The 24,688-nt window shown below is 47.3% G+C and overlaps 4 protein-coding genes across 14 annotated transcripts in view; 2 read left to right on the top strand and 2 right to left on the bottom strand.

The window, feature by feature from the left end:
- Window positions 1-841: 841 nt before the first annotated feature.
- Window positions 842-6,595, bottom strand: LOC118730395 (transmembrane protein 198). 6 transcript variants are annotated; one of them, XM_036458347.2, is made up of 5 exons: window positions 6,436-6,595; window positions 3,449-3,709; window positions 2,113-2,694; window positions 1,518-1,678; window positions 842-1,397 (listed from the first exon to the last, which is right to left on the bottom strand). In XM_036458347.2, the coding sequence occupies exons 2-5, from the start codon at window positions 3,621-3,623 to the stop codon at window positions 1,260-1,262; spliced, it is 1,056 nt and encodes a 351-aa protein (XP_036314240.1). In that variant the 5' UTR covers window positions 3,624-3,709; window positions 6,436-6,595; the 3' UTR covers window positions 842-1,259. The 6 variants fall into 6 exon arrangements, with proteins under 6 accessions (XP_036314240.1, XP_036314239.1, XP_036314242.1 ...); XM_036458346.2 differs by lacking the exon at window positions 6,436-6,595 and adding an exon at window positions 4,880-5,217; XM_036458349.2 differs by lacking the exon at window positions 6,436-6,595 and adding an exon at window positions 4,880-5,217 and having other exon boundaries at window positions 1,518-1,675.
- On the top strand, window positions 6,287-19,391 carry DNAJC14 (DnaJ heat shock protein family (Hsp40) member C14). Its single transcript, XM_036458342.2, is given in 8 exon segments — window positions 6,287-6,426; window positions 6,847-7,314; window positions 7,317-8,314; window positions 15,452-15,558; window positions 17,049-17,168; window positions 17,672-17,832; window positions 17,911-18,013; window positions 18,426-19,391. Coding segments are annotated over 7 exon segments (2,109 nt in total). The 5' UTR covers window positions 6,287-6,426; window positions 6,847-6,902; the 3' UTR covers window positions 18,634-19,391.
- Window positions 19,392-19,614: 223 nt separating this feature from the next.
- On the bottom strand, window positions 19,615-22,188 carry ORMDL2 (ORMDL sphingolipid biosynthesis regulator 2). 4 transcript variants are annotated; one of them, XM_036458357.1, is made up of 4 exons: window positions 22,177-22,188; window positions 20,912-21,775; window positions 20,608-20,759; window positions 19,615-20,079 (listed from the first exon to the last, which is right to left on the bottom strand). In XM_036458357.1, exons 2-4 carry the CDS (start codon window positions 21,083-21,085, stop codon window positions 19,944-19,946), a joined length of 462 nt encoding a protein of 153 aa, XP_036314250.1. In that variant the 5' UTR covers window positions 21,086-21,775; window positions 22,177-22,188; the 3' UTR covers window positions 19,615-19,943. The 4 variants fall into 4 exon arrangements, with proteins under 4 accessions (XP_036314250.1, XP_036314251.1, XP_036314252.1 ...); XM_036458358.2 differs by lacking the exon at window positions 22,177-22,188 and adding an exon at window positions 21,978-22,115 and having other exon boundaries at window positions 20,912-21,086; XM_036458359.2 differs by lacking the exon at window positions 22,177-22,188 and adding an exon at window positions 21,978-22,044 and having other exon boundaries at window positions 20,912-21,202.
- Window positions 22,189-22,254: 66 nt separating this feature from the next.
- Window positions 22,255-24,688, top strand: part of LOC118730400 (SAP domain containing ribonucleoprotein) — a 57,993-nt gene continuing 55,559 nt past the window's right edge. For all 3 annotated transcript variants that reach the window (XM_036458355.2, XM_036458354.2, XM_045588060.1), the window contains exon 1: window positions 22,255-22,415. In XM_036458355.2, the coding sequence (XP_036314248.1) occupies window positions 22,380-22,415 (36 nt within the window). In that variant the 5' untranslated portion in view covers window positions 22,255-22,379. The remainder of the gene's footprint in view (window positions 22,416-24,688) is intronic.

Here is a 24,688-nt window from a genome sequence, read left to right as displayed (position 1 = left end):
GAACTCAGTATGGCTAACTTTGTTTTGGGATGCAAAGGAACAAAAGAGCAGCAACAATAGAGGCCAGACTCCCGGATTCAGTGTTTTAATTAATGCCACTTTATTCACACGGTCACATGTTCTTCCTCCCTCTCACCATCTCCTGGCTGCCCAGGGGAGGGACATATCATATCTTCCTCCATGCTATCTTCCTCCAGGCCGCCCGGGGAACCAGGGCACTGACTTGGAAGGGGAGAGTCACAGTGGGGAGAGGGAGAATGGATTAGCGGCGGGGGCAGAGTTCTGGTTAAGGAAGAAATTAGCATCACCCACACAGAAAGGCGGAGAAGGCACTTGTCTCCCATACAGGCCCGAAGACCAGGCTCCTTTGGGCAAAAGGCAACACTCTGGCATGTAGGCCACGGCTCCATTTGGGGGAGGCGGGGGCTGAGCCAGGCACGGCCCCATGTTCTTCCCCACATCGAGCAGAGAGAGGGAAGAACGGCGGAGGACAATACCCCCATCTGAGGTAGGAGGAGGGGGCTGAGCCTATGGGGCCGGGGGGGGGGGGGGAGGCTATTCCTAATGAGGGGCCTGGGTCTTGGGGGATCCTCTGTGCCCCTCTCCCCACCAAAAAGCTACCTAGTGCCCAGCCAGTGTGGCTGTGTGGTTAAGCATCAGCCTATGAACCAAGAGGTTGCTGGTTTGACTTCAGGTCAGGGCACATGTCCCAACTGTGGGCTTGATCCCCAGTAGGGGTTGTGCAGAAGGCAGCCGATCGATGCTTCTTTCTCATCGATGTTTCTATCTCACTATCCCTTCTCCATTCCTCTCTCTCTCTAAAAATCAATAAAAACACATAAAAAAAATAGCTATCAAGTGCTTTAGGAGGCTTCCTGATTTCCTACAGTTCCTACAGAAACAAAACCCCTTACTTTACCATTTTGTGGCACACGGAGGCAGGCATATAAAAGGCTCTCTGGGGAAGGTCGTCCCCCACCCTTGATGTGGAGGGAATTAGGGAGTCAGTTACTTTAGGGAGCAGGGCACCTCTATTATTGACAGACGTAGCTACTCATACGTCCATTCCTCTCCCCTCCCCAAGATTCCTCTGTCTCTGAAGCCTCTCCCTACGGGTCTGGTCTAGGTTGGAGCACAGATCCCATCCCCAGGTCTAAGAGGCGGGGAAGTTTGTGTGTGAGTCCTGTGGGCTCGGTCCTGCCCACCTCGTGCTCCCAGGCCCTTGCTAGGGGCACAGGGGTATCAGTGGAGGTTTAGGGTCAGGTCTGGGTGGAACCAGAAGGTGTGGTGAGGGGTATAGTGGAACCATAGCCAGAATCCAGGTCCAGGATGGTGTGGGGGGCTGTGGCCTGGCTGCCTGGTCCCAGTTGGCGATCTCGAAGGCTCTGGAGATAACTCTGGAGGAGCACAGGGCAGAGAGGACAGGAGGAGGGGCCTGGGTCAGTCCCTGTCCCACCCTGACTATCCCCATGTACCCTCTCCCCCACCTCCCAGCACGCCCCCTCCCCACCACTCACTGGCGCCAAACTGTCGGCAGGGCTCCGGGCGCTGGGGGGGAGCTGCCTCTGGAAGCTGCCCTCACAGAGCCCCACCCCGGGGGCCGTCCGGTGCCACTTGGCCTCTTGCTGACGGATGCGAAGGAGCTGGAGGTGCCTTCGCTGGTGGCTCAACACCACTGCTTGGGAGGGGGCAACGCAGACTGAGGGAGGCCTCTTTAGGCCCCAGAACCCGCCCCCAAACACACTGCCACTCCAGAGAAACCCATGTGATCTTGTTCTGGCTCTATCAAACCTGTCTCCCCCCAGTTCTTCTAGAAGAAAGCCTTCTTTGGAGTCCCTACTCTCTCCTCCTGGACTTCCCTGAGATCTTCCTTATTTCCCATAAGCAGCCTCCAATAAATAGCTTCCCCATTCCCCCGACAATTTTTCTTCTCATTCTTACCCAGACTTTTGGCTCCTCCAATTCTAATGTCCTTTCTCTAACGTCCTGCCCTGCTCTCCCTAGACACCGCCTCTCTCCTCTCAAGTGTATTTCCCTTCCCCTCCTCAAGTCTGGCCCTGGGGACAGGAGAAGGCACAGGCTGGCTGCTCCTGTACCATGGCACTAACTCACCGTTGGCGTGGCCTCCATGTTCCTCGTCCACGAGCTTCCACTGGGCCAGGGCCCCAAGAGCCCCCAGGGCTGGCCAAGTCCCCAGCAAGGCCCAGCTATACCAGCAGAGAGGAGGCAAGGCTGGGAGTGCCTGCAAGCGTTGGCCTAGCCGACTGCCCAGGGCCAGCCCTTCCAGGAAATAGTCAGCACAGGCCACCAGCACCGCGGCGCCCAGCAGGGCTGTGCCCAGAATGGTGAACGGACGTGGCCACCGAAGCGTGAGCAGGGCTCCCAGCAGTGCCAGCCCCACCAGCCCCCCGGCCGGCACCCAGGCTGAAGGTGGCTGGTAGATGGGTTCCGTGCCCAGCAGGGCCCCGGCACCCAGCGTTAGGCCTAGCAGGAGGCCAGTCAGGAAGAGCCCGACACTGCGCACCAGCATGGTGACCAGGCCGCAGAGGAGTCCGATGCCCAGCGCGATGCCCGCGCTCACCTCCAGGCTCAGCTGGGTCTCCAGCACCCGCTCCTTGTGGCACAGCAGAAAGATCACCAGAGCCCCTGCCAGCAGGCCGGAGAGGAACATCACCGCCTTGGAGCAGCGGTAACCTGGGAAGGGAGCAGGGCACTGAGAGGTAGGGAGGGGTGGGAGGAGTCCATAGGGCTGACTCTGATGGTGAACAGAAGAGCAGAAGACGGGAGCAGCATGCCGAAACCAGTTTGGCTCAGTGGATAGAGCATGGGCCTGGGGATAGAGCATGTACCTTGGTTGCACCCCAGTGGGGGGGGGGTGCAAGAGGCAGCTGATCGATGATTCTCTCTCATTGATGTTTCTAACACTCTATCCCTTTCTCTCTTCCTCTCTATAAAAAAGTCAATAAAATATATTTAAAAAAAAAGAAGACGGGAGCAGCACACCCAGCGATCTCAAGGCAAGAGGCAGAAAGGAGTAATACCAGGGAGGGCAGAGACCTTTCAGGATCTGTGAGGGGACGGGAGGGAAAGGAGGAGGTATAGAAAAAAGGTCCAGTCCTTCTGGGGATGGTAGATGGGAAGCGATCGGCATAAGCTGGTTCAGGTCCTTAGGGAAAGGTGAAGGAGCCTGAAGCATGGATGATAATTTGGGGATGGAGTTTTGAGGTAGAAGGCGTGGGGAAGGCAAGCGAGAGTGCCGGGGGTCACAGCTGGAGGGCATGGGGGGCATAACTAGAAGAGCCGGCAGGAGCAGAATGGGCCATGCTGAGGGTAGGCACTCCCTGGTGGAGTAGGAGAGGTAGCCCAGGAGCAAAGGAGAAAGGTAACAGCATCCTTGAGGGTGACCGTCTTGGGCAGCTGCCCCCCAGAACCCTGGCTCTGCCCTCACCGAAGCAGCAGTAGATGACTCCAAAGCAGCAGCAGAGAGCACACACCAGGGCAGGTGCCAGTTCAGGGTTGTCCTGGGGTTCCAAGACACATCTTGGGTCTGGAGGCTCTGGGAGTTGTTGATTAAAGGGCCTGGGGTCAGAGGTCATGGCCAGGGGCAGCAAAGCTTCCTCCATGGCAGGAAGAGAAGGTGGTCCCAGAGGGGGAGGTCAATGTCAGCTCCTCTCATCCATCCATGGACGTCCTGAGGGGTGCGGGAAACCTGCAAGGGAGTAGGGGGCAGCAACTCAGGTGTCCATGAATTTTGAGGACTTTGTACCGCTATTTCATTGGAAGAAAGCCCAACTTCAGAAGGGAGCATGGCCCTACCGGGGTAACTAAAAAAATTTACAGGATTGGGTCGAGGGGAGCCAGCTGTGCAGCAAGGACACTAACTAAAACGTAAAAGAAGCCGAAACCGGTTTGGCTCAGTGGATAGAGCGTCAGCCTGCGGACTGAAAGGTCCCAGGTTGGATTCCGGTCAAGGGCATGTACCTTGGTTGCGGGCACATCCCCAGTGGGGGTTGTGCAGGAGGCAGCTGATGGATGTTTCTCTCTCTCTCTCCCTTCCTCTCTGTAAAAAAATCAATAAAAAATATATTTAAAAAAACAAACATAAATGAAAATCTTATAAGGAGATGGACCTTTTTTTGCCCCCTAACTTTCCAGGGTGGGATGCGAGGAGCAGGAAGTCCTAAGATCTGCGGAAGGAGGAGTCCAGGGGCACTAATGGGACTGCAGCAACTTATTCCAGCTGGAAAAAGAAAGCTCGCCCCATCTGCAGCTGGGACTCAACTTGACCACGCTGGACTCGGAAAGGCGGGGTTAATAAAAGGGGGAGGAGGAGGGGAAAGAGGAGGGAAGGGTGGGGTCTTTGGACGGCAGTTCCAACCCCAGGGGAGAGGGAGGAGGGGCAGGAACCAAAAGAGTTTGGGGCAAGGAATCCACATTTGCCATGGTTTCAAGTCTCTGCTTCTTGAAAGATGGAGCTGTTGGGGGAGAGGCCTCCAGCCAGTCCAGCCTCGGGACCCCACGGAATAAGCAGGCACCTTGCCCACAGACAGGTTCCGGTGGCCTCTTGCTCCTCCCCTCAGGACACTGGGGCTTTCCCCATCCCTCCCTTTCCCCGGGGGACTCAGGGCTGACAGTGCGATGGGCACTCGGTTCCTGAGAGGAGCACACCAAGGCGGGGCTGGCGTTGGGGGCACCGTGGGAGAGGGGTAGGGTGGCTGCAGCCACATTCCTTCAGCTGTCTTCTTCTGGACGCGAAGGTCCTAACAGGCTGGAAGGGTTGGTTTGGGGAATCCCTGGGGTTCCTCTCCTCAATTCTCTTGGAAGCCTAGGGACCCTAAACAAGCAAGGAGAGGTTTGGGAGGGGGTGTTAACTACTCACCACCCTGCCAGGGCTGAGGAGAGGAAGGGGGTAGAAGTGCTCCCCTGGACCCCCAGCTGCATCCCTGCCCGGAGGTCCTAGGTGTCCCGGCGGTTGTCGGGCGTCGGCACCCCCAAGGCCATTCAGTTCGTGGCCCCCTAAAAACTCTTGCAAGTCGCAGCCCAAGCCCCGTGAACTAAAAGCAACCAGCTGTGGGGGGGTGGGGGGGGTGACATCACGGGGCGGGCCCCTCCAACTCTTCCCCCTGTGTGTGGGGGAACACACTTGACCTCCTGCTTGAGGCTGGGACCAGAGACCCCCCGCCCCCCCCCCCCACCACCCACAGCAGGGGAGGGCCCTGGGTGCGCCAGAGGTTTGCGGAGAAGTCTCTGAATGCTTAGGCGATGACTCGACAACTGGGAGCTTTCGGAGCCCCTTGTGGGGTCTCAGCGCCCCCCTAGCTTTGCCTTGGTTTCTCCCACTTCCCAGAGAATGGGAGTATTGTCTTCTGGAGGAGCGGGTGGTCGGGGCTGGGGGTTTGGGGCCGAGCCTCTCGCCGCCCTGGGCCGCCGGCGAGGGGTCCGTGGGTGGACGAGCTGGCGGAGTAAGGCCAGGCCTGCCAGGAGGGCTGGCGAGAGGGCGTGTGCCGAGGAGGGACCCCCAGGCCGCGCCGAGCCGGGCCGCGTGGGGGAGGGGTCGCCGGTCTCCGTCCACCGAGCGGCTCGGTATGCAAATGAGATGTAAAGCAGCCTGCGGCGGAGGGCGCGGCGTTCGGCTCTCCGCTCCGGTCCCGCTGCGCTCGTGGTGCTCTCCGGCCGGGCCCCGCTCCGTCAGGAAGCCTGGAGCCGCGTCCAGAGGGGCGGATCCGGGCCGTGGTCGCTGCAGACACACGGGGCGGTTCGCCAGCTGGGTCAGAAGCCGGGGAGGCCGTGGGTTGCTGGGAAAGAAGGGGCAGTGCTAGGGGGGACCAGGGCGGGGGCTGGCCCGGGGTGTCGCCTCTTGGAGAGGACATGATACAAAAGAGCCTCTGTCCTCAGCCAGCGAGGAAGGGGTCAGGGCGGTGGCCCCTCTAGGCTCCCTAGTTTTGTCCGCAAAGGGAAGCAAAACTATGGCTCAGAGGCTGTCCTCTATCTCCCAGTCTCGGGAAAGCCCAAAAAATCCAGCCAGAGGAACCCTAAGAATCTGTCCCCAAAGCGCAGGCACTGTTGCAGCAGCACCCACTTGCTTCGCTTCCACGGGTGCAACTTGCAGGGATTCTACTTCAGCACGCGGAGGGCTGCGGCCGCGGGCCCTTTAAGGGGCGGAGCCCGCGTTTCCCCGAGGACCGCCTCCTCTGATTGGACACGCCGCTCGCTAGACTGGCTCGCGCTTCAGCCAACCACTTTTCCTGTTCCTTCCTGTCTTCTGTGGTGACCCCGGAAGTGAAAGTAGGCGTAGGTCGGCGTTAGCGACGAGGACCGAAGGCGGAAGCAGAGCTTGAGCGGGAGGCGGAGCCCGGGGAGCCGCTCTTAGTTGCCTTGGATCTGGGCCCAGCGGCTCGAGGGGGGAGGAGTTACCGCCGCTCTTCGGTACGTTACCTTCTCCCCGTCTGCCCGGACTCAGGGTTCCCTGGTTGTCTGTCTCTTAGGGGCAACCCCAAGCTCCGCCTCCAGGTTTTCTTTAAGGGCCGCAGGGTCCCCACCCTTCTCAGGCAGCCTGCAGCCCTCCTTTCGATCGTCTTTCCGTTTTTCCCCAGAGTGATCCCCGGACTTCAACCTTTGCGGTACCTCCCTCTTTTCCGGAACCAGAGCTGTATCTTTCAGGGGAGAGAAGAAAAACTTAAGTGGAGTTGGAGGAGGGGGCAGGGAGTATTGCTAGAGGTAATAAATGCCCCCAAAGGACTTGGGAATGTAAGGGAGGTGGATGCATTCTATATGCTATATATATATAGCCTCAATTTAACCCCTTTCTCGGACCTATCCTTGACTCAACTTGATACTTTGTTACAGGCATCCGAACTTACCATGATGGCTGTGACCTAAAATCTTCTGGAAGCCAGGGGGTCATGGCCCAGAAGCACCCCGGAGAAAGACAGTTGTGTGGAGCCCACCACAGTGGTGGTGCCTCCCTCGGGACTTTAGGACCTTCTCTGGACCCTGAAATACTTTCATTCTCAGGACTCAGGGACTCAGCGAGGCCTGCTCCTAATGGTACCCGCTGCCTCACAAAGCATTCTAGTCCTAAGTACACACAGCCTCCAAACCCAGCCCACTGGTGGGATCCAAGCCATGGCCCCCCAAGGGGTCCAGGACCCCCTAGAAATGGAGAGGACCCTGATCAGAGTGAGGCATCTTCAGAAGAAGAGTCAGGAGTGGAGCAGGAACTCTCAAGAGAGAATGAGGCTGGGCACCAGGAGGACGAAAACCCTTCTTTTATTTCCATTCCATCTGCTTGCAACAGCCAGGGAACCCCTGGGGTCATGAAGAGCCTTACTCTGGGGGTGGAGGAGACAACTCTTCTAGCAACTTTTGCCACCATTGTATGTCTCCAGCTTTAGGAGAACACGAAGAGTTGGAAGAGGAATATGAGGAGGAGGAACCCAAGTTCCCCAGTGATTCTTCACGTGTGCCCAGTGGAAAGAAACCTCCACCCCGGAGACAGCGGCACCGGGTTTCAGCCAAGGACGATACTTGGGAGGGTGGACGCAGGGATCCCAGGTCCCCTGGGCGACATCGGCTGGGCAGGAAGCGGAGTCAAGCGGATAAGCGCAGAGGCTTGGGATTATGGGGAGCAGAAGAACTGTGCCAGCTTGGACAAGCAGGTTTCTGGTGGCTGATCGAACTGTTGGTATTGGTGGGAGAGTATGTGGAAACTTGTGGCCATCTAATCTATGCATGCAGGCAGCTGAAAGGCAGTGATTTGGACCTTTTTCGAGTCTGGGCAGGAGTCTGGGCAGGGCGACTGGGGGCCTGGGCCCAGGTAATATTCCAATTTCTGAACCAGGGGTTTTGCTACGGGGCAGGGCTGATCACCCGTTTTCTTAGGCTACTGGGTGCTTTGCTGCTTCAGGCTCTGGCCCTCTTGTTGGGCTGTCTGCAGTTGGGCTGGCAGTTTCTTGTGAGACTGGGTGACCGGTTGGGCTGGAGAGCTAAAGCCACCTGGCTCTTCTCTTGGCTGGATTCTCCCACCTTACAGCGTTGTCTGATTGTACTGCGAGATAGCAGGCTGTGGCAGCAAATGGTAAGGATGGTTCAGTGGGGTTGGCTGGAGTTGCCTTGGGTCAAACAGAGGACTAACAGACAAGAGAATGCACCTGGAGCTAGCGGTCGCTATTACCATCCTGAAGAGGAAGTGACTCGACTCTTGACCATGGCTGGGATTCCTGAAGATGAGCTAAATCCTTTCCACGTGTTGGGGGTTGAAGCCACAGCATCAGATGTTGAAATGAAGAAGGCCTATAGGCAGTTGGCAGTAACAGTGAGTATCCTTCCCCTGTTTCCTATCCCTCTTGTGCCTATATTTTATTTTCTAATTTTAGGGAGAGTAGAATAAAGGGAGCGCAGAGAAGAAAATCAACTTTAAGCTAAAGGGTAACTTTAATTCTTAGAAAAGAGTCATAAAGACTTTTTTATTTTTGAATATGTTTTTATTGATTTCAGTTAGAGGGAGAGAGCAATATAAACCCCAATGATGAGAGAGAGTCATCAATCAGAGCAATATAAACCTCAATGATGAGAGTCATCAATCAGAGCAATATAAATCTCAATGATGAGAGAGAGTCATCAGTCGGCTGCCTCCTGCATGCCCCCAACTGAGGGTCAAGCTCACAACCCCGCATGTGCCCTGACTGGAATCAAACTATGATCTCCTGGTTCTAGGTCGATGGTCAACCCCTGAGCCACACCAGCTGGGTGATTCTCTTTTTCGTAATGAAAATAAATGGAACGGTATATATGGCAGTGTTGGACTCACTCACTTTGAAATGTTGAGATGAAGTCCCTCTGCTAGGGTGGAGAAGAGACCTAGTCAGAAAGCTTGTCAGTTCCTCTCCCTGAACAAATGAGGGGTGTTTCTGAATATAGAGAAATTCAGCCATCTGTCCCAGAAACGCAAGTGTGGACCTAGTGTGGGACAGTTCAGGGAGTGCTTGTGAGTGATTATTCCATGACCAGTGAAAGAAAAGCTATTTCAAGTCCAGCAGCCCAGCCCGGCTCAGTGGCTGAGCATCGACCTGTGAACCAGGAGGTCACGGTTAGATTCCAGGTCAGGTCACATGCCCGGGTTTTGGCTCAGTCCCCATTGTGGGCCATGTAGGAGGCAGCCGATCCATGCTTCTCTCTCATCCATATTTCTCTCTCTCCCACTACTTCCCTCCCTGAAATCAATAAAAATATTTAAAAAAATAAAAGACCAGCAACCCAGAGTGAGAAAGGGAAGGAAAATGGGATATAAATCAGAAATATGTGCAAATGTATGTCATATATGAAAATATGGTTGCTTTTATTAATAAAAAGGAAGTTAATACCCTTTTTCCCCGAAAATTAAGACAGTGTCTTATATTAATTTTTTCTCCCAAAGTTGCGCCAGGTCTTATTTTCAGGGGATGTCTTATCTTTCCACGCGCTAGGTCTTATTTTCAGGGAAACACGGTAGGTGGGAGTTGTGACACACCACATGCTTAAGGGAAATGATTTAATACAAGCATGCAAATTGTTATTAGAAGTTAATATTAGATTGCTATTTTTAAATGATTGTTTCTATTTCTGTATAAGTGAAACTATATTATGAATGTAAATAATGTGTGTAAGTTGCACAGGTAGCCTGTTTGACTGAATGTATGGAACTAGACTGGTACAATATCACAGTGTGCAGATTACCTCAACAGTTGCATGACACCAAAGGAATGGACAACCATGGTTTCCACTAACCATTCAAGGCACAATAAAGCACCAGACCTGCTACTTACAAGAGACTAAATTAGTTTGGTGGGAAATGTATGCCCTTAGTTGATAGCCTGGGATATTCTTAGAGTGGGGAACAAGTGCATACACTTAAATAGTTACTAATAGTAGAGCTCTTTTTCTCACCTTCATGTCTTTTTAGCAGATATCCTCTTTTGTGGAATATCATTCTTCCAAAAAAATATCATTTTCAACTTACTTCTTTGGAGTAGATGATGTTAAGTTACCCAGTCCTCAACACCCTGCCTCACACCCCAGAGTTCCCTTCTTGGTCAGAGTGTCAGTGAGGTTCTTTTATACAATCTCTCACTGCCCTTATTAGGCCCTAGAGTGACCATGATTGCAAGGCTATTCTGTTATCCTGGGAATATGGGAGAGTTAACAGCATTTTGCTTATTGGCATCAGTCAAGAGACTAGCTTTATGTCTGAATTTTGGAGGAACGAGGATGGGAATAATAAGCAGTAGGAAGAGAAGTTATTTGTCTTGGAGAAAGGCTGAAAAGGGGATAAAAACCCTGTATCATAATATGGTATTTCGTTTCTAGGACAGAAAGGCAAACTATTGTAGGAAGTTTTGAGTAGATATGAGAATTTTCTAGCTAGAAAAGTGAGAATGTTACATCTGTGGAACTCTTATTTTATAACTGACGATAAAGTTTAAATGTGAGAGATTAGTATATATGTGCCAGGTCAGGTGACCAACCATCCCAGTTTGCCCGAGATTGAGGGTTTCCTGAGACATGAACTTCAGTGCTAAAACTGGGACAGTCCCAGGTGCACTGGGATGGAGGATCACCCTAGTACAGATTCTGGACTTCACAAGTATTCTCATTTAATATTCCCAACAATCCTTGATAGATAAAATATTCTAGGTTATGTAGCTAACAGTGATAGTGAAGCATCTATCTTATATAAAAACTGCTCTTTGAAATTTTAACCCTACTATTTGGCTTCTGTAAATGTTTGCTTGCTTAAGTAATAAGGAAATAAGACTACTCCCACTTCAGAGAGGCCATTAAACCTTCTCTGGATGAAGTTATCAGTGCTGGCACCAGGCCAAGCCTTTGGTTGAGATTTCAAGGTCCCAGCACATAGGGGTTCTTTAAGAATTTGCAAAGGGGGCTGGAAACACCCCATATTTGGGAGACAAACGAGGTAAAAGCATATAAATAAGGAAAGTTCCTCCACGTTGGGGTCCAGAATTTGAGAGACATTTTCCTCTGGGCCCACGCGTAATAAATGTAATGCCATCTCTCTAAGTGTTGCTTGGTTCTTTTCCCGTTTTCTGTAACAACAGAGCTGTGACTTGAACAGAGATCTCTCTGCAGAGCCAGAGCAATTAATTATTAAGCTATATTGAGAGGAGAAAATGGTGGCCAAATAGACAGATGGGTCCTGTGCTTGTCCTGGAGCAGATAGAAGAAACTAAATTGGAGAGCTGGAATTGGTGAATTAGACACAGCTGATGAGACAGTTTGCAGCTGAGTGGTGCCGAGGATGCCTGGAAAACTGTAGGATCAGGAAATCTGGGCTGGAGAGACACATGCGACCACCAGGATGAGGGTCAGGAGGAAGCTGCACTGCACCAAGGCCATGTCTCTTGGGGACAGGCGTAATATCCGACTGTGGAAAGGAAGTCCGTAGTGTGCTAGCAGTTGGGCAATCTAGATCAGCGTTTTTCAACTGCTGTTCCTGGTGTGCCGTAGGTGCAGACAAGACAAGAATTTTATAATTTTTCACTATTTTGTTTACTTAATATTTCATAATAAAGTAATTATAAAATACTTTCTTTGTGTTTATTTGATTCCTATTTAAGAGAATTACTTTATATATAGTCAATATAGGCACAGAGTTAAATTTTTTAACATTTTCTAATGGTGGTGTGCCTCGTGATTTTTTTCAAGAAACAAGTGTGCCTTTGCCCAGAAAAGGTTGAAAAACACTGATCTATTGATAGATCTCAGGCCACGGCTGAGAGAGGCTGCGCCCAGAAAGGTGGCCTGAAGAACTGCGTAAGCAGCGTGGTGCCAGGGATGAGGGAAGGGAAAGTTTTATCTACTGTGGGTAGAGAAACTCAGTCTCTTGGATTTTTTGCCTTTGTCTTCGCTTTTATTTGTTAAAACCAGTTCATAGGACCTTTCAATTACAAACACTCACCTGAGACTGTGCTGCAGATAGAGGTGATTTGTGGGGTCTGGGGAGAAGCTGTGGAGGAAAGCAGAGCAGGAAGAGGTGACCAGGAATCCGGCACTGAGACATTTGTGACCCTCCAAACCATTTTTCTCCTGAAGAGCCAGCCCCTGCCAGCAGCCTCAAGAGAGCTAATACTGCCATACCTGGCCCATATCCTGAGTTTTACAAAGGAAACAAGGACTCTGAATAGCTCCAAAGAGCCCTGAGAAACTGGGTTGAAGAGGGGCCTATCAGTTCCAGAAAGCAATACAGCACCACCCCACGTAAAGCCCTGTCAGAAACAGGAACAAGACAGGGATGCCCACTGTCTTCACTCCTGTTCAACATAGTATTGGAGGTGCTAGTCATAGCCATCAGACAAGAAGAAGAAATAAAAGGGATCCAAATTGGAAAAGAAGTAAAACTGTCATTATTCACAGATGACATAATATTATACATAGAAAACCCCAAAGACTCCATCAAAAAATTACTAGACTTAATCAATGAATTTGGCAATGTAGTAGGATACAAAATTAATACCCATAAATCTATGGGGTTTTTTAATACACCAATATAAAAGAGAAACAAACAAAAAATCCCATTTACCATTGCAACAAAAAAAATTAATATACCTAGGAATAAACTTACCTGTACTAAGGAGTTAAAAGACCTGTACTCAAAACTACAGGACACTGAAAAAAGAGATAGATGAAGATATAAACAAATGGAAGAATATACCGTGTTCATGGATTGGTAGAAGCAACATCATTAAAATGTCCATACTACCCAAAGCAATCTATAGATTCAATACAATCCCAATTAAAATATCAATGGCATATTTCACAGACCTAGAACCAAAAATTCACCTGGAATAAAAAAAGATCCTGAATAGCTGCAACAATCCTGAGAAGGAAGAACAAAGTTGAAGGGATCGCAATACCAGGTATCAAACTATATCACAAAGCCATTCTTCTCATAGCTACCTGGTACTGGCACATATAGATCAGTGGAACAGAACAGAGAACCCAGAAAACAACCAAGCCATTACGCTCAATATTTGACAAAGGAGGCAAGAGCATACAGTGGAGTCAAATCAGTCTCTTTAATAAATGGTGTTGGGAAATTGGACAGATACATGCAAAAAAAGTTAAACTATGGATAAAGGACTTCAAATGGATAAAGGACTTAAAGGTAAGACATGAAACCATGAGAATCTTAGAAAAAATCCATAGGCAGCAAAATATCAGACATATGTTGTAGCAATGTCTGCCTATATAGTTCCTAGGACAATGGAAATAGAAGATAAATGCAAATACATCAAAATAAAAAGCTTCTGCACAGCATAAAGAAACCATTAACAAAGCAAGTGAGCCCACTATATGGAAGAACAATATTTGCCAATATCTGATTAAGTTTTAATCTCCAAAAATTACAGGAACTCATACAGTTTAACAAAAGGAAGATAATCCAAGAAAAGAATGGGTAAAGATCCTAAATTAAGCATGTCAAACTTTCAGCCCACAACAAGTATTTTTGCAGCCCAGCCAATATAACAGTATATAAGAAATGTTTTAATAAAAATTTCATAACTTAATTTTTATAATATCGTTATACATAATTATTAACATAACTTAATTTTTATAATATCCTGTTATACATAATTATTAACAAACTACAATGTTCACTAATGACTATTATAATCATGTTGCATTCATTTCCCTTATACACAAGCACACCATTTCTCTCCACTAATACTAGCAGCAAATATTTTAGCAGCCGATTGCCATAACTTGTTTGGTGTGCTGTGTGCAACAAGAAATATTTTGCTTTCGGAGAACAAGAAAAATAGGTTTATTTGTGTTATGCTTATTAATTTGTGCAGTTATTCAGTGTCTGATAAATGTTCAAGAAAATATTTATTATAAAAATATTAATTCTATTTTATATTAATGATTACTCATTTATTTCAGCCCTTTGTATTCAGCATGTTTCTATGAAAATTGAAGCTTTTATTTTTTTTTCGGCCCACATAAACTTAAACCTTATTTATTTGGCCTGTGTTAGCCTTTGAGTTTGACATGCTTGTCCTAAATAGACATTTTTCGAAAGTGGACATACAGAAGGCCAAGAGACATATGAAAACATGCTCAAAGTCACTAATCATCTGAGAGATGCAAGTCAAAACGATAATGAGGTACCATCTCACACCTGTCATAATGGCTATCAACAACAAATCAATGAATACCAAGTGCTGGCGAGGATGTGGAGGAAAAAGGAACCCTTGTACACTGCTGGTGGGAATGCAGACTGGTGCAGCCACTGTGGAAAACAGTATGGATTTTCCTCAAAAAATTAAAAAGGAACTTCCTTTTGACCCAGTAATTCCACTCCTAGGATTATATCCCAAGAAACCAGAAACACCAGTCAGCCCTAGCCGGTTTGGCTTGGTGGATAGAGCCTGCAGACCCAGGGGTCCCGGGTTCAATTCTGGTCGGGGGCACATGCCTAGGTCCAACCTGCAGGAGGCAGCCAATCAATGATTCCCTCTCATCATTGATGTTTCTATCTCTTCCCCTCCCTTCCTCTCTGAAATCAATAAAAATATTTTTTAAATGACCAGAAAGGAAATATGCACCCCTATGTTCTTAGCAATTTACAATAGCTAAGATTGGAAACGGCCTAAGAGCCCATCAGCAGATTGAGTGGACTAAAAAACTGGTACATCCACACAATGGAATTACCACACTGCTGTAAAAAAGAAAGAACTCATCGTTTGTAACAGCATTGATGGACCTAGAGAGCACTATGCTATGCGAAATAAAGTAGTCGGAGAAAGATAAATACCGCATGATCTCATTCATTTGTGGAATATAATGAACAACATAAACTGATGAACAAAAATAGAGGCAGAGTCAGAAGCATTGAACAGACTGTCAAACCTCAGAGGGAAGGTCAGGGAAGAGGGACAAGACATCAACCAAAGGACTTGTATGAATGCATATAAGCATAACCAATGGACACAGACAGTAGTTGGGTGAGAGTATGTACTGGGGGTGGGGGGGTGGGAGCAGCTGGGGAGAGGTCAATGGGGGGAAAAGGAGACATATACATTAAACAATAATGTAATTTTTTTAAAAACTATATTGACTCTCCAAAAGGGAGTGAAAAAGAACCATTTGACATGAGTTGTGTGTGTTTTTTAAAAAAAATTGATTTTTTTTTTTTTTTAGAGGAAGGGAGAAAGAGAGGAGGAAACATCAGTGTGATAGCTAACATTGATCAGCTGCCTCCTGCATTCTACCTACTGGGGATTGAGCCCGTGATCCTGGCATGTGCCCTTGACTGAGAATTGAATCAGCAACCTTTTGGTGCTTGGGATGATGCCCAATCACACTGGCCAGGGCTACCACTTAACATAAGGTTTGACCCAAGATGGGGAGAGGTTTGGAATGGATCTGTGATGAAATCTTTGTCTGGCAGGTTCATCCTGACAAAAACCATCATCCCCGGGCTGAGGAGGCCTTCAAGGTTCTGCGGGCAGCTTGGGACATCGTCAGCAACCCTGAGAGGCGGAAGGAGTATGAGATGTAAGTTGGAGATAGGAAATTGTCAGGTGGTGTAAATGAACAATCTTCAATAGCAGAGGTCCCTGGAGTTGTGGGTGAATGCCCTCAAAGGTGGAGAAAATTGCTTGTCTTTCTATTGGGTCGGCAACTAAGTAAGTGCGGATTTTTTAAAAATCAAAGAATTTTTTTATGGAACTAAATAACTTTATTCTGTAATGTATTGCCCATTTTGATCAATGACCTTTTGCCATCTTTCAGGCAGCATCATAATCCCACGTTCAAAAAACTTCTGGTTTTTATTAGCAAAAAACTGAATCAGGTACGATTTGACATCATCATCATTATTGAAATTTTTACCATTCAAGGAGTTTTGTAAAGATCGAAACAAAAAGTAATCAGATGGTGCAAGGTCAGGACTATATGGTGGATGTGGCAAAACATCCCAACCAAGCTCCATTAATTTTTGCCGAGTGACCAAAGATGTGTGTGGCCTTGCATTGTCATGATGGAATACAACACCTTTTCGATTTGTCAATTCGGGCCGCTTTTCTTCAACTGCATTGTTTAATTTCGTTAGTTGTTCAATGTAGACATCAGAATTGATCGTTCGGTTGGGTGGTAAGAGTTCAAAGTAGACAATTCCTTTGTAATCCCACCAAACTGATAACAAAACCTTCTTTTGATGAATATCAGCTTTTGATGTTGTTTGAGTTGGTTCACCTGGCCTGCTCCACAATCTTTTCCGCTTGATATTGTTGTAAACAACCCATTTTTCATTGCCAGTTATCAGTCGTTTTAAAAATGGATCATTTTCATTACGTTTCTTTAGCAAATCGCAGCTGCTAATGCGTTGTGTTAACTGTGATTCTTTCAGTTCGTGCGGAACCCATGTATCGAGTTTTTGAACATAGCCAAGTTGTCTTAAGTGATTTTCAATGCATGTATGTGATACATGAAGCTTCTCTGCAATCTCACGTGTTGTACTGTGACAGTCCGAATTGATTATTGCTTTGATTAGGGCATCATCAACTTCAACTGGACGACCAGAGCGTTTTTCATCTTTGAGTGAAAAATCACCAGAACGAAATTTGGCAAACCAATTTTGACACTGCCGTTCTTTTAAGGCTTCGTCACCATAAACAGCACATAACTTTTTATGAGCTTGCGATGCGTTTTTCCCTTTGCGGAAATAAAAAAGCAAAATATGACAAAAATGTTCCTTTTGATTTTCCATTTTTCAACGAACGCCAAACGAAAACTACAAAACAGATCAAAAAACTTTTTTTACTGATTAACAGCTGAATAGCCAACTATCAAATAACAAAATGTGTTTTACATTTGTACTACATCTGCAAACCTAAAAATTCAACTGAAGCCATATATGTGTGAAACCCGCAATTACTTAGCTGCCGACCCAATAGTAAGCCAAAGTCCTTTCAGAGGCCAATAGATCTGTCTCCTTTTACCTCTTGCTCAATACCCTCTGATTTACAAAGCCTTTCTTCTCTTAGGAAACGAATGGCGGAGAATGAGCTGAGCCGGTCAGTGAATGAGTTTCTGTCCAAGCTGCAGGATGACCTCAAAGAGGCAATGAATACGATGATGTGCAGTCGATGCCAGGGAAAGCACAGGTATGAAATAGGAATGTAACAGCCACAGCTTAGGGGTTCGGTAGCCAAAGACCTTTGTATTATTGGTAGTTGTGGGATAGAAATGGTAAAAGCACCCTTGGGTTTCCACTCTGTCATATTGTAGAGATTGGGGATTCTAATTAGTAAGAAGAAAAAGAAAAAAGCCCGGTTGGTATGGCTCAATGGTTGAGCATTGACCTATGAACCAGGAGGTCACAGTTTGATTCCTGGTCAGGGCACTCCTGGGTTGTGGGCTTAATCCCATGTGGGCCATGCAGGAGGGAGCCAATTAACGATTCTTTCTCATCATTGATGTTTCTCTCTCCCTTTCCCTTCCTCTCTGAAATCAATAAAAGTTTATTTTAAAAAAGACATTTTTGACCTTTAAGTTAGAAGATTGAGAGAAGGGTGTGCATAGGCATATGTAATAACACATAATGAGACTACAGAAATGTCACAGGCTTGACAAATTATTAAGGAATTGTCCTTCTGTTGGGTTGCAGGAGGTTTGAAATGGACCGGGAACCTAAGAGTGCCAGATATTGTGCTGAATGTAACAGGCTGCATCCTGCTGAAGAAGGAGACTTTTGGGCAGAGTCAAGTATGTGGGGCCTCAAGATCACCTACTTTGCACTAATGGATGGAAAGGTTTATGACATCACAGGTATACTTCTGTTCTGTAGAAATACGGGCTCATATATACTTACATGATGTATGAGCTAATCCTTTCTCATGTGTGCAGAGTGGGCTGGATGTCAGCGAGTAGGAATCTCCCCAGATACTCATAAAGTCCCCTATCACATCTCATTTGGTTCTCGGATGCCAGGCGCCAGTGGGCGACAGAGGTAAGTGATATTTCTTTCAATAATCTATCCATTATTCTAGTTCTGAATATGGTTCTTAGGACACCTAGATGTCTTACCCTTTAAGAAGCTACCAACTTGCCAAAACCGGTTTGGCTCAGTGGATAGAGCTTCGGCCTGCGGACTAAAAAGTACCTGGTTCGATTCCAGTCAAGGGCATGTACCTTGGTTGTGGGCACATCCCCATTAGGGGGTGTGCAAGAGGCAGCTGATCGATGTTTCTCTCTCATCGATGTTTCTAACTCTCTATCCCTCTCTCTAAAAAAAATCAATAAAATATATTTATTAAAAAAAAGAAAAAAAGAAACCAACTGACTCAATATATCTTTAACATAGTTACCTGTGTTAGACTTTTAATCTCTCTTGCCTCATTGTTGTTCTGTTTTCCTTTCAGAGCCACTCCAGATGCCCCTCCTGCTGACCTTCAGGATTTCTTGAACCGGATCTTTCAAGTCCCCCCGGGACAGATGTCCAATGGGAACTTCTTTGCAGCTCACCCTGGCCCTGGGGCCACCACAGCTTCCAAGCCCAACAGCACAGTACCCAAGGGAGAAGCCAAACCGAAGAGGCGGAAGAAAGTGAGGAGGCCCTTCCAACGTTGACACTTGTTTTCTTCTTTCCTCAAATCAATGTCAGGGAGTCCAAACACCTGTGTATAGCACAGGATGGAGTTTGATTTCTTTATTTAAAAATGTTTTTAAAAAGGCAACTTTTAAGCTCAAATTGTTCATTCAGTAGGAAGCGCCAGAACCACTCTCCCTCCTCCACCAGTACCAAGGAACTGAATCTTGTCTTCTGACAATACCAAAGAAATAGGGGGTGGCTAGAGCAAAGGACCTAGGGCATGGACCCGGACTGGACAATATCTTCCAGTGGAGTGTGGGAACTGGGTATTTCCCTAGGGTCTGTATGCCTTTTTCTTGTCTTTTCCTTCTACAGCAACAGATGACTTTCCTCCTCTTTTTAAAACTATGAGTCTATCTTATTTCTTGACCCATTTCAGGGCTCCCTCCTGAATATACTAGTTAGCCCAATACTAGTTAAAAGAGAGAACAAGAAAGCATGTAACCCTAATTATAGGAGATGAGAGTTCAGAGTGGGAACTCTGAATTTTTCCTGTGACTGTCACCTTGTGGGTAACTGCCGAACTTCATGCTTGTTGCTGCAGGGATGGCCAAATAATTAAAAAAAAAAAATCAGACTCATGCCCTCTGCCCTTGAGTGAGGGGATAAAATAAAGGGGCTCCTGGTAGCCCCCTTATGATCCAAGGGTTTGTATTTTTTTAAGTTTGTTGATATTTGTATGTACATAACTATTTAAAGCCAGGGGATTATCTTTCTATAAATGTGTAACTGGCAACCTGTTTCTTCCCTTTCTTCTTTGCCTTTATAGATAGTGTCCTTTTCCTCATTTGAGAATCCTCTCTCCAAGTGTTAGCTGGAGTGAAGGACACCTCCTGAACCGAAGGAGAGGGGATAAAAATACCTTAGAGAAGCTTTGTGTATTAAACCACTGTTCTTTCTTCCCCAGCCTTATGAGGACATCTCCCTCCCTTCCCTGCTGACCAAAGAGTAGCCATATCTGAAAAAAATATGACCTTTATTATGAGGGAAATACACAGCAAAACAGAGCTGGAAGGTAGTGGGGTTGGAAGACATGGAAAAATCATACAAGCTGCCCAAACATGGCCTCCTGTGGAGGAGTGATTTGTCCCTTACCTCATGTGCCTTTCCTGATTCAAAGAAGCCTGCTCCTAGCAGGGCTACTCCCAGGGAGCCCCATTTTCCAATCTGTTCTCGTCCTGGGAGTTTTGGAACAGTTGTATAGTTCTCAGGCTTCCAAGAAAAGACAGTATGGAGAAGGGAAAGATGTTACAGCCTTTTGTTCCGATGTGGTCCCCAGTCCCATCCCTCAGTATTTATTGATGCCAAAGAGACGAACCCCATGGAATTGGGGCAATTTAGGCAGCAGTACGCTGAGCAACGAGGCTGTGTTGATGATGAAGTGAGCAGCGTCATACTTGGTGTAGAAGCTGGCTAGGAGGTAGCTGGAAGAAAAGAAATAGGTTGAGTGACTTTCTCTTCTATTTTAATGACCAGTTTTATTGCATATAGTCCTAGGATATTTGAAAATATCTGAGGGGTCAGGGAGATAATGAGCTCCTTCAACTGGAGATTTTTAAGATAGTTTGTGTGTTTAATAATCGTTAATGACAAGTGGCAAATGACAGCTGAAGCAGTTTCAGCCTGAATCACTGTTAAATCCTCTGTGCTTCCACTCCCCAAAGCCAGTTTTCACAGATTTACCTCAGTTCTGCCTTGATTGATTCACATCTTTTGGAAATGTAAAATCAGTTGGTTTTACTTGGTTTTCCCATCTCTGTTCTCCTACCACCAAGGAGGCAGCAAGGAATGCTTGATTATTGCTTTCTATTTTTTACTGCACTCCCTAGATTTAGACCTAGTATGCCATAATATCTTCAAAGGGTCTAAGTGATTAGTCTGCTTTTTTAAGTTCCCCTGTGGGCCCCTGGGCCTGGCTCTTGGAGCATTCCCATATCTCCCACTGGACTCACAGTATAATAGGAGAAATGCTGAGGAATTTTCGGGAAGAGGTGAATTGGAGCCCGTAGTCCATCTGTTCCCAGTGTGTCAGTAGCCGAGCCTTTCCTTGGTCAGGGGTCTCAAAGGGTGTCCCTTTCACTGTATGTAGGAAGACATACATGGCCTGGGAAGAGAAAAGGCAGCAGTCTGAAGGGGCAGAATATGGTCCTTTAGCCCAAGGATGAAGATCCCAAAGGAAGGCATATCTCCAAATAATTGGGGATTTTACTTTGGGAAAGACCTGGGGTGGGTATAAGGGTGTGGGTTAGCGCTCACCAAGTTATGGATGACGTTGGTCAGGGTCCAGACAACAGGAATACTGAAGAAGGGGATGCTGAGTAGCACCACATGCAGCAGTCCTACCAAGATGATGTAGGCCAGCCAGATGCCCCGGCTATTCATCACTCGGGTGTTGGGGTTTACTTCGCTGTGTGCTACTCCCACATTCATCCTACCACAGTGGCGGGTCAGGCAGGAGTCCACCTCTAGTTCCTCTCAACCCAACCCCCCTTTGATTTTTTTTTTTGCCCTCCCACATCGTCTCCTGAATATCTCAAATCCCCTGAACTGTATTGGGAATGAGAGAACATCCCCATCGTGCACCAAAAAAAACTGAAGGCTTGGGAGGTAAAATACTTAAAAGGCAAGAAGAGTCCTCTCTACATCTTAGAGACACATGGTAATCCTTGATTCTTATACTTCAGCTTGAAGGAGTAAGTGTAGGAGTGGGCACCTACTTCAAGGAGCAAGGGAAACAGCAGTATTTCACTTTATTTTCCTCAAGTTGTTAATAAGGAAGCCTGAAGAAGTTACATACACCCATAATTCCAGAAGCAGGTAATGGTAAACAGGATTCACTAAGGAGGCATGAGGGGGTAAAGCTACTTCCAAGCCTCACCTTCACTCTGGGGCTTGCCCGTCCTCTCATCCCAGCAGCCAACATCCTAATTCCTTCTCTCAAGCGTGGGGCTTTGGGAGAATTTACCCAGGATTTTGGGTTGAGCTGGGAAGGAACCTAAGTTGAGAGCCTCCTGTTGGACCCCTAACCCCAAATCCAAAGGCTGCTCAGATCGTCTGCACTTGGCTCCTTAAAACCGTGCTGGTCTAAAGTTGATGTCTAGTTAGGAAGCACCTCTCTGCCTAAAATTCCCTAAACCTTAATATTGAACCTGCCCGAAGCTTTTCCCAGCGTCCTTTTCTCGTACGTCGGCTCCCCTCTGGTTCTCTCTCGGTATTTAACTCACCGCGGCTCCAACCCCCGCCCCCGCTTCCGCCCCCCCATCACTGTCTGCCTGCCACCATTTTCGCAGAGCACCCCTTCCAGTCTCCCGTAAAACCCTACCTGCAAGCTTCAGAAGCCGATGGGCGAGGGGCGCAGCTCTCCCTTCTATACCTGTGGTCTCCAGGAAGCAGCCGCCCACGCTCATCTGCTGTCTCTCTATTGGTGGAACCGGGTTAGCGCTGCCACCGTCCATTGGCTGGGGGCCTGCCACGAAGACGCCCAATTGGCCGCCGTTTCCGTCCTTTGGAAGGAGCAGAACCCGCCCCTCTCGCTGCCCCACCTATTGAGAGGTGGGGAAAGCTGGCAGGAGGAGGGCAGCTATTGACGAATGGGAAGAGTTGATGGTAAGAGGTGATAGTAAGAGCGGCAGTGATTGGTTGACCCTGGCTGTCCGCTCCTGGGCGGGAGCTGCTGGGAGCGGAGGCCGCGAGTGGGGGCCCAGCGGAGTGGAGGGGTAGCAAGATGGCGGCAGAGACGGTGGAGCTGCATAAACTGAAGGTACTGTGAAGGAGGGCAAGGGCTGACTGAGGCTTTTTCTGGGGACTGGGTTCTGGGAGTGGCTTGTGCCCTTTCCTGTGTTCTTTTTGTAGGCTTTTCCACTTTTTTACCGGCTCCCTCCGTAGTTCTTCCTCACTACGCCTGTCCTAATTTCCCGTGCTCCTCACGGTTTTAACGTATCTGTATTGTTATTTCGGCTCTCTTCATTGTTGTGTCGTCCGTCATTTCCCCACCGGGTTGTGTAAGTGCCTTCCACCCGTTCTCTCCTCGTTTCTCGTCAGAGCTGCGTTACGTCAGTGGTCCCACCTCTCTGCCCCATGCCGCACCCTGCACCCCTTTTCGTCCCCTGGGTTGATGCTTTCCTCTCCGTTGTCCCAAGCTGATTCCCGTTAGCATATGTTGGCATCTTTGTATATTTCTACCTCGTTAGGTCTCAAATGTGATCCGGAAAACCCACTGTTTTTTTTGTTGTTGTTGTTTTTTTTTAAAGATGGGGTTACGCCCCCGGAGGGGGGGGCGGCTTTGGAACCTGAGGAGGGGCTTCAGAATTTGGTCTCCCCGTAGAAACCTGGGGTTTGGGAGATCTCTAGAGTTAGTAAAGGCACAGGTAGCTCGGATTTTAAAGTTTTTCGAGTTCTCTCACGCGGTTCTCCCCTGGCCAGCCAACCCCCCTCCCCGCTCCCTACTTACCGCCAGGCAGACAACTCGCTCGGAGCTGTGATGTTTTGGAAAAACATTTTCGCGGTTAGGGTTCTCTCTGTCCCATTTCAGGTCGGGGATGGACCCTGCATCTCTTGGTGTCACCACTTGGTGACACTCTCAATCACCTGTTCTAAGATGTGCCTTGGGATCTTGGTAGCCTTCTCACGTTTATTTTCATGGAAGAAAAGAGTAATTTCTTTTAGGGTAAATTGTGAGAATATCTTGACTAGTTGACCGTTTGTGGTTTCACAAGTAGTTTTCCCATTAAATGTTTTGGTCACATCATCCTGGGAATCTTGGACAATCCAAACTGGCTTAGCTGAAGCTGAAAACTAACCCTTTAAAACTTGCTTAGCTTAAAAACAAACAAAAATAAGGAGAGAAGGATAGGGAGAGATCCTTTTAGTCACTTTTTAGTTGACATTGATTATCTTTTTGTGTGAAAGCTGAAAGATTTCTTACTTTTGGATCCTAAACTGTACTAGTGGGTCTTTTACCACAAGTAAGACAAATTGAGCAACCACTTCCATTATATGTACACTTCTGTAAATTACGTTACCATACTATTATGTATGTATAACACAGAGAAAAGGAATGTTTCAATAAATGAGATAAAAGGAAATATTAATAGAAGATAAAAAATTTCCCGTTTTGAAACCCCTGGAGTAAGGCACCAGCCTTGTGACTCACCTTTATGGATTTGGTTTTGTATATGGAATTCCTCCTTCCATAGAAGCTGTATTTGTTTGGACCTTATTAACTTTTATTTTGATTGGATAATGTCCTCTGACCTGATTTCTGGTGTTATAGTCTAAGAGATCATGAGGCATCCCTGACAACCTAAAAAGTAAAAAGGATTCACTCTTTTAATCACATTTGCTTGTCTTTGCTTTTTCTCTAGAGCACTTCTTAACCTTTTGGAGGTCACAGATATCTTTGAAACTCTGATGAAAGGTATGGACCCTCTCCCCAGAAAAAGGCATGTACACATACTTTGCATGCGATTTGAGGGGCTTCATAAAATTACCATGTAGCCCTGAGGAGTCCATGGACCTCTGGTTAAGAACCCATGCCTTTAATTCTGACTTCTAGGACAGTTAATGTTTGGTTCCACTGTTGATCTTGATGGAGTAATCCTGACTTGGGTTGATTTAGGGTTATATCTTTTTTTTTTTTTTTTTTTAAGTCTTTCCATTTTTATAAAGAAATTTGGGGCTTTTAGAGGGGGCCCTCAGAGGAAAGGAACAAGCTTTAATACAGGAAGGAAGAAAATTTGAATTGGTAGGTAAGTCCACATCACCTGCAGAATTCTAAAGATTTTGTAGAAATGCCATTATTCTAACACAATTATAGGGACTGAATTGTGGGTGAAAATGCTTTAAACTGTAATAGTACCAAATTCCCAATCAATAGTGAGAAAAGAGACTACTGCAGAGGAGATAATGAGAAGGGTCTGCAAGTGCAGGAGTGTTGAAAAAGTCATGTAATTTTGAAGCATAAAGTGCATATATGTTGGTGGCTTAAGATTGTAAAGGGAACTAGATGAATTGTGTTACTGCAATGGTAGATTG

The sequence above is a fragment of the Pipistrellus kuhlii genome, unplaced genomic scaffold (genome assembly GCF_014108245.1).
Source record: "Pipistrellus kuhlii isolate mPipKuh1 unplaced genomic scaffold, mPipKuh1.p scaffold_m20_p_3, whole genome shotgun sequence".
Classification (NCBI taxonomy): Eukaryota; Metazoa; Chordata; class Mammalia; order Chiroptera; family Vespertilionidae; genus Pipistrellus; species Pipistrellus kuhlii.
The sequence above is the reverse complement of the archived record's forward strand: the minus strand, read 5'-3'. Positions and strand labels throughout refer to the sequence as shown.